The sequence below is a fragment of the Corylus avellana genome, chromosome ca3 (assembly GCF_901000735.1).
Source record: "Corylus avellana chromosome ca3, CavTom2PMs-1.0".
NCBI classification, from domain to species: Eukaryota; Viridiplantae; Streptophyta; class Magnoliopsida; order Fagales; family Betulaceae; genus Corylus; species Corylus avellana.
In genome coordinates this window covers 23308841-23317401 of record NC_081543.1, presented here as the reverse complement: position 1 = coordinate 23317401, position 8561 = coordinate 23308841, and the positions used below count along the sequence as shown (strand labels likewise).

The 8561-nt window shown below is 35.8% G+C and overlaps 1 protein-coding gene across 1 annotated transcript; it reads left to right on the top strand.

The window, feature by feature from the left end:
• The first annotated feature begins 1118 nt into the window (after positions 1 to 1118).
• Positions 1119 to 8156, top strand: LOC132176646 (putative anthocyanidin reductase). The gene is made up of 5 exons (XM_059588910.1): positions 1119 to 1236; positions 1331 to 1500; positions 7194 to 7406; positions 7522 to 7901; positions 8015 to 8156. The coding sequence occupies exons 1-5, from the start codon at positions 1119 to 1121 to the stop codon at positions 8154 to 8156; spliced, it is 1023 nt and encodes a 340-aa protein (XP_059444893.1).
• Positions 8157 to 8561: the final 405 nt, after the last annotated feature.

The following is an 8561-nucleotide window of genomic DNA, read 5'->3' as shown; positions in this document are numbered from 1 at the left end:
CCCATAGCCCACCAGAGGGGAATACTGGCAAGGATCTGAAATATTTGTGGAATGTGGTTTTTTGAAAAAGAGAACAGAGAGAGAAGTCTTGGAGAAGAGAGAAGACATTTGGATGGGAGTTAACGGAGCATCCCTTCCTGCCGTCAATTTTTTTAAAAAGAAATCATGACCTACTGCCGTTTTGGGGTTAAAATCTCCTTGGAAGATCTCAACCTTCCAACTAAACTATCGCAGATTGCAGTAGTTTTGTTGGACCGCATGTAAGCCTCTCCCGTCCAAAATATAGCTGTTGTCTTAAATGTCCGATGTTTACAATGATTCAACTAGTTTATTAAATACTACAAGTCTCTCTTGAGTCCCTCCAAAAATGATACGGCTATTAAAATCATCATTAAGTTTGTGATTGATCATTATTGAATTTTGATCAAATTGTGATTTTAATAGTCGTACCATTTTTGGAGGAACTCAAGAAGGATACAAGAGAGACTTCTAGAATTACTCAGTTTATTCTGATGTCTTGAGACAAATTTCTGGTCTCTAGTTTATATGTTTTTATTATTTTTTTTATTTTATTTTTTTGTCCTAAGCAGCTAGCCATGTGATATATGTTTTATTATTATTTATTTTCTAAACAGTTGCGTACGCTATAGTCCAAAAAATTGCATAGAACAAAATCACAAAATTAAATGGTTGACTTATGAGCTTAAAAGTGCTTTTAATACTCAAAAGTCTGTTTGTAAAAAAAAGTATTCGTTTAGTAAAAAAATTAAAAGCGTTTTTAAGGGTCTAAAAAGCGTAAAACTGGTCAAACTGCACTTTTAGTAAAAACTTAAAAATAAAGTTTTTACCCAAAAGCATTTTTTTGACTTAAAACCTCTATTTCTTAAACGTAATCTCAAACATACTCTTAAAAATGGACCAAGATAGCCTAGATTCTTAGACTATAGGAGATTTTTTATTTTTTATTTAATTAGATTAAAAAAAAAAAAAAACCTCATCAATTTAAGCGCCCACGTAGATGGGCGGTGGTAGGGGCTGGCTATATATTGTTTAAATACGCCCAGCCTCGGGCCTCGGCATGTCGTCGATAGTTGAATAGAAAAACAAATTGGATGACAATGGAGAAGAGCAGCAACAGAGTCTGCGTCACCGGAGGTTCAGGCTATATTGGCTCTTCCCTTGTGAAAAAGCTTTTACAGAAAGGTTATACAGTCCATGCAACTCTCAGGAACTTGGGTCTCTCTCTCTCTCTCTGATTGTGGTGTTTTATATATTCAATTTCTTTTACTTTATTTATGGATCTTTTGTTTTCCTTCATCGATCTCTGCAGGAGACGCAACCAAAGTAGATCTCCTCAAGTCCTTGCCCAACGCAGCCAACAGATTGGTGCTTTTTCAAGCTGATATTTACAATCCCATTGATTTTGAGCCTGCAATTAAAGGCTGCCAATATGTCTTTCATGTCGCCACCCCGTTGCTACATGACACACAAAGCTCCCAGGTCTGCGAACTCTTTACATCTAATTTTTTTTTTTTTTTTTAAGTTTTGAAAAAACTCACGAAAAATAGTTATTTAACGATTTCTACTCTATCTCAAATTTATTAATTTTTGTAAGGTAAGTTCTCCGAATATGAAAGTTTTTTAGCTTTTTAAAGGGCATTTATATATTCATTTTTCTTCTCTCTCATTTGTCGACAACAAAGAAATTAAGAATTAAAAAAGAATATTTAACTAGCACTTGCACTGCATCAACAATTATTTAGCTAAGATTTAACTGAACAACACATTTTCTTATTTTAACTACTCACTTTTTTAAAGCACCTCTATTTAAAATATAATTATTTTTATATACTTTCCTTGTAGTAGCTCAGCAAATTTTTAACCGTTTTACTGAACGGGATGTAGAGCATGTTTTTGCTACAAGGTTAAGCTTTTAGCTATTTTGTTAAGCACAATGTGAAAGTTGTTGGAAGTGCAAATAAAAATGCAAAGTCAAAGAAAACATGCAAGAAGGTTGTACACGTTTCCTTCTAATTAATTCTAGTATTTCGGCCAGCTTTCTTTTATTTTAATTAGCTTAGTAAATTATGCATGTCTTAGAAGTCAAAAGAATATTTGTTAGGCGGCAACCTTATTAGACTTTGTGATTTTTAGTTTAAGCTCTTGAGCGCTAGCCACCTTTGTGGACTTTGTAACCATAGTATTAAGTGCTATAATTGTTAGAGCAATTTTTATTAACTTTTGTAAGCTAGTAATGTATGTGTTCACATGTAAGAAATCCTTATATAAGAATATTATGTATGTTAGATTAAGTAAGCAAGAAGCAAGCAAGTGGAAGCTTGATATTTCTCTTTAATATTAAAGTATTATTTTCATCTTGTCTTTTGTTCTTTCTATTTTTTGAGTGTCCATGTATTTGGGTATTGGTTTGTAAACTTAATCCCAACAAATTGGTATCAGAGCTAGTTTATTCCTAGCATTGTACTCATGGCCTCAGATATGGTGCAAATCCAAGTTCCTCAGTTGAAAAAGGAAAATTATGAGAAATGGTGCATCCAATTCAAAGCATTGTTTGGATCACAAGATCTTAGGGAGATTGTCAGTACCGGGTTCGTTGAGCCCACTCTGGAGCAAGAAGCCACTTACACTGCAGATCAGAAAGTCACCCTCAAAGATTAAAGAAAGAAGGACAAGAAGGCGTTGTATCTCCTTTATCAAGGATTTGATGATTCAACATTTGAGAAGGTCGCTGAAGCGGCAACGAACAAAGCAGCAAGGGACACCTTGAATACAATTTTCAAAGGTGTTGATCGAGTGAAGAGAATTTGCCTTCAATCATTAAGGGCTAAATTTGAATCTGCCCATATGAATGAAGGAGAAAATGTCTCTAATTATTATTCTCAATTACTTGTAATCGTGAATGAAATGAAGAGAAACGGCGAAAAACTTGAAGATGTTTGTGTCATGGAAAAGATACTTTGATCCGTCACGCCCAAATTTGAGCACGTGGTGATGGCAATTGAGGAATCAAAAGACTTGGAGACTATAAGTGCAGAGGACCTGCTGGGATCTCTTTGAGTTTATGACCAACGCATTTTGAAGAATGCAAGCGCCACATCTCTTGAGCAAGCTTTGGAGTCAAAATTAAATTTTGACAAACCAAAGGGAGGACGTGGACAATGAATCTAAGACGTGGTGGTGCCAACTACCGTGGTCGAGGTCAAGGTCGAGGACGCGGTAATATAAATGATCGTGGACCATCTCAAGAAAGGAGAAATTTCCTGACCAGAGAAAGCAGAATGTCCAATGTTACAACTGAAGAAATACGGATATTATGCCTCAGAATGTTCGTACAAGAATGATGACCATGTCAACCTTGCTGAAGCATCAAGCAGTGAGAGTAAGAATTCTACTCTCTTATTGGCACACAATGATTCTAGTGGTCAACATGATGTTTGGTACCTTGACTCTGGTGCAAGCAATCATATGTGTGGAAGAAAAGAAACTTTTGCTAAACTCAAAGAAGGAGTTTGTGGAAGCGTGAGCCTTGGAGATTCCTCAAAACTTGCAGTTGAAGGAAGAGGAAAAGTCCGGATCTTCCAGAAAAACGGCAAGGAAGAATTCATCTCTGATGTTTACTATGTCCCAAGTATGAAGAACAATATCCTAAGTATTGGCCAGCTTCTCCAGAAGGGATATATTGTACACATGGAGAATAATGTTCTCTCTCAAAGAGAAACAAGTGGAAGGCTCATTGCACGTGTTCAAATGACCAAGAACTGTATGTTTCCTTTGAATCTGAATACAAAGATCAAGAAATGCCTTATTAGACTCATTAAAAACGAGTCATGGCAGTGGCATTTACAATTTGGCCATCTTCACTTCAATGGCCTGAAGCTATTATCCTCTGGTAGAATAGTGCATGGTCTACAACAAATTGATTCAGCAAACCATGTTTGTTAAGGATGCGTACTTGGTAAGCAGTCTCGACTCTCTTTTCTAAGTGGTATGGCATGAAGGGCAAAAGCACCACTGTAGTTGGTGCACATTGATATTTGTGGGCCATTGCATCCCATATCATTTGGAGGTAACAAGTACTTCATTACCTTCATAGACGATTTCATCTGAAAATCATGGGTTTATTTTCTCAAAGAGAAATCTTCAGCCTTAGTTGTTTTCAAGAACTTTAAGGCGCTCGCCGAAGCGGAGAGTAATTGCAAGCTTGTAGCTGTCAAATTTGATCGAGGGGGTGAGTACACCTCAAATGCATTTCAAGATTTTTGCAGAGAGAATGGAATCAGACATCAACTCAGTGCAGCCTATACCCCATAACAAAATGTGATAGTGGAAAGGAAGAATCGCACTATCCTTGATATGATGAGATCCATGCTAAAAGAGAAAGGATTGCCGAAGCAATTGTGTGCGGAAGCTGTAACATGCTCGGTGTATTTGCTGAACCGGTGCCCAATAAAGATTGTCAAGAACATAACACCTCAAGAAGCATGGAGTGGATACAAACCTAGTGTTGCTCACCTTCGAATTTTTGGGTGTGTTGCATATGCTCAAGTTCCTGAAGCAAAAAGAATGAAGCTTGATGATCAAGGTGAAAAGTGTATTTTTGTTGGCTATAGTGAGGAGTCAAAGGCATACAAGGTCTATAACCTACTAACAACTAAAGTAGTGGTTAGTAGAGATGTTGTTTTCAGTGAAGAAAAATCATGGAATTGGAGCAACAAAGAAGCGAACAAAGAAAATTCTATCTTAGATGAATATGAAGAGCAAACGCCAGTTGTGACACCATCTGCCCCACCAACATCTCCTCAACCTATTTCACCTTCTTCAATACACAGAAGTCCTACATCTGGTACTTCATCTTCTAGTGACAATAGTAACAGAGGAATTCCAACTCCTATCAATATGGGAAGTCTCAAGGATGTCTATGAACGTTCAGAAGAAGAAGAAACAAATCTTTTCTGTTTCTATGAAGATCATGAGCCGCGAACCTTTCAAGAAGCTGTGAGATCAGCAATGGAAGAAGAAATCCATTGACACATGGGAGTTATTGACACTCCCACCAAAGAAGAAGACGATTGGTGTCAAATGGGTGTACAAGATCAAGCGAACTGCAGATGGTAGTGTTGATCGATACAAGGCAAGACTTGTAGCTAAAGGCTACAAATAGAAGTATGGAATTGACTATGAAGAAGTCTTTGCACCAGTTGCTCGACTAGACACAGTGAGATTGTTGATCTCACTTGCAGCCCATCATAGTTGGAAGATATACCTACTGGATGTCAAATCAGCTTTCCTCAATGGAGTACTTGAGGAAGAAGTGTACGTGGAATAACCAGAAGGTTTTATTTCACAAGGAGAAGAAGATAAGGTGTATCGTTTGAAGAAGGCTTTGTATGGCCTAAAGCAAGCACCACGAGCTTGGAATGCTCGTATTGATGATTATCTTCAACAAAATGGATTTATAAAATGTCCATATGAGCACTCTGTCTACATGAAGACTTACGACAAAGGAGAATTTCTGATACTTTGTCTATATGTGGATGATCTATTTTTCACTAGTAGTAGTGAAAGATGTTTACAGAGTTCAAGAAATCCATGTTCAAAGAATTTGAAATGACTAACAATGGACTGATGTCATATTTTCTTGGGATAGAAGTGAAGCAAGAAAATGTTGAAATATTTATCTCTCAAAAGAAATACACGAGATAGATGTTAGAAAAGTTCAAGATGGATAGCTATAATGCTGTCAACACTCCTGTCGCAACAGGACTGAAGTTGTCAAAAGAAGGAGAAGGAAAGCCGGTTTACTCAACCTTGTACATGAGTCTCATCGAAAGCCTGAGATATTTGACAATGACAAGGCCTGACATACTTTATGGCGTTGGACTCGTAAGTCGTTATATGGAGATACAAAGAGAATCTCATTGGCTAACTACAAAGAGGATTCTAAGGTATATTAAAGGTACTCTCAATCTTGGCCTTTTCTATACTTATGGTGAAAATGCAGAATTAGTTGGTTACTCAGAAAGTGACTGGGAGGTGACCAAGATGAGAGAAAAAGCACAACTGGTCATGTGTTCTATCTTGGTTCCATTTTTTCTTGGACATCAAGGAAGCAAGCAATGGTAGCTCTGTCCTCATGTGAAGCAGAGTATATAGCAATTTCTTCTATTGTTTGTAAAGCCATATGGTTAAGAAATCTTTTGGAGTTACTGAATCACCCACAAGAAAAATCTACTATAATTCATATGGACAACAAGTCAACAATCAAGCTCTCAAAGAATCCAGTGCAATATGGAAGGAGCAAGCATATTAATACCAGGTTTCATTTTTTGAGGGACCATGTGAAGCAGAATACAATTGAACTTGAGTATTGTAATACCAAGGAGCAAGTGGCTGACATCTTCACAAAGCCACTGCCAGTCGAACCCTTCAACATTTTACGTGAGATGCTTGGCATGAAGGCATTTTGGTTTGAGGGGGTGTGTTGGAAGTGTAAATAAAAATGCAAAGTCACAGAAAGCATGTAAGAAGGTTGTACACATTTCCTTCTAATTAATTCTAGCATTTCGGCACAACTTTCTTTTACTTTAATTAGCTTAGTAAATTATGCAATGCCTTATAAGTCAAAAGAATATTTGTTAGGCGACAGCCTTATTAAACTTTGTGATTTTTAGTTTTAGCTCTTGAGTGCTAGCCACCTTTGTGGACTTTGTAACCATAGTATTAAGTGCTATAATTGTTAGAGCAATTTTTATTGACTTTTGTAAGTTAGTAATGTATGTGTTCATATGTAAGAAATCCTTATATAAGGATATCATGTACGTTAGATTAAGTAAGCAATTAACAAGCAAAAAACAAATGGAAGCTTGATATTTCTCTTCAATATTAAAGTATTATTTTCATCTTATCTTTTGTTCTTTCTATTTTTTAAGTGTCCGTGTATTTGGGTAGTGATTTATAAACTCAATCCCAACAAAAGTAAAGAAAAATTTGAAAATTTTGGTGTTTAATTTCTTTTAAAAGTAGCTCTCCAAATTAAAAAATAAATAAATTTTCCTCATCAAATTTAACTTTTGTTTAACAGCTCACTAAGAGTGCCTTAGTTATCTTATATGTTCCATGCTAAATACAAAGAATTTTTCTAAATAATTGAAGTCCGATAATCTGAAATATAGCACAAGGATACAACTGAGGCTGCTATTGCCGGGGTTAGGACCATTGCCGATTCATGCATCCGCTCACAAACCGTTAAGCGATTGATCTACACTGCCTCTTTGATGGCATCCTCACCATTGACAGAAGATGGAGCTTCTTTTAAGTCTTGCATTGATGAATCCTGTTGGACACCTCTTGATGGCTCATTCACTTATTCTAATGATTCTTTACTGGTAGTTTCCTTCTATATTTCTGAAAAAATATGTCTCATTAATAATATGTCTATAATCATTCATAAAGTCATGAAACTTTAATGATGGGTTTAATTTTCTGGATTTTTTGTTGTAGGCATACACTAAATCAAAGACTTTGGCAGAGAAAGAGGTGCTGAAATATAATGAATATGAAAATAGCAGCCTAGAAGTTGTAACACTACCTTGTGGCCTTGTGGGAGGAGAAACTCTCCTTCCATATGTGCCTGGAAGTGTGGAAGTCATTTTATCACCACTCACAAGCAATTTGTTTTGGCTTAATGCATTCAAGTTTTTGCAAGAAGTTTGGGGTTCAATTGCTCTTGTACACATTGAAGATATCTGTCGAGCACATATCTTCTGCATGGAAAAGCCATCAATGAAAGGTAGATTCATCTGTGCTGCCACCAATCCAACCATCAGTCAAATTGCAGTTTATTTCAAGAAGAAGTTTCCAGAATACGAGATAGCAAAAGAGTAAGACTTTTATTTAAAATTTGATTTTCTTCTAAGAAGATTTTTCAGAAAATTAGTTCTCTGCATGAACAAGACTTTTTCTCTGAGTATGACAATAATGGAATTTTAATTAGATATTTGGAAGGACCAGATGAAGGAGTAGTTAGATGTGATTCCACAAAGCTCATGAAGATGGGGTTTGAATATCTATATGATGAGAAGAAGATATTAGATGACAGTGTGGCATGTGGAAAGCGATGTGGAGCTCTAATGTAATGTCCACTCCTTGTTCTTGAGGAACTATAAATAAGCCTGTATTTTATTTTATTTTTCTATTCTATAAATAAGCCTGTTACATTGCCAGTAAGAAGGTTGTGAGATTATTGTTTAAAAAAAAAAAAAAAAAAAAAATGTGATGTAGCATATTGTTTAAAATCCCAAAGAATTCCAAACTATAATTCTTTTTTCTCTTATTTTCTTTCATCACTTTTAATTTTTTGCTTTTTGGCTCTTCATTCTTTATTTCTTTGTTATTTTATATGATATACTTACTATAAGACGCCTGTAATTTTAATTAGCTGATCGTTGTTACGAGTTCTAGCTGATCGTGTATAGTTGATTTTAGTAAACAATTACTAATTAAATCATATTTACAATTGTTTATCTTACAAGAAAAATAAA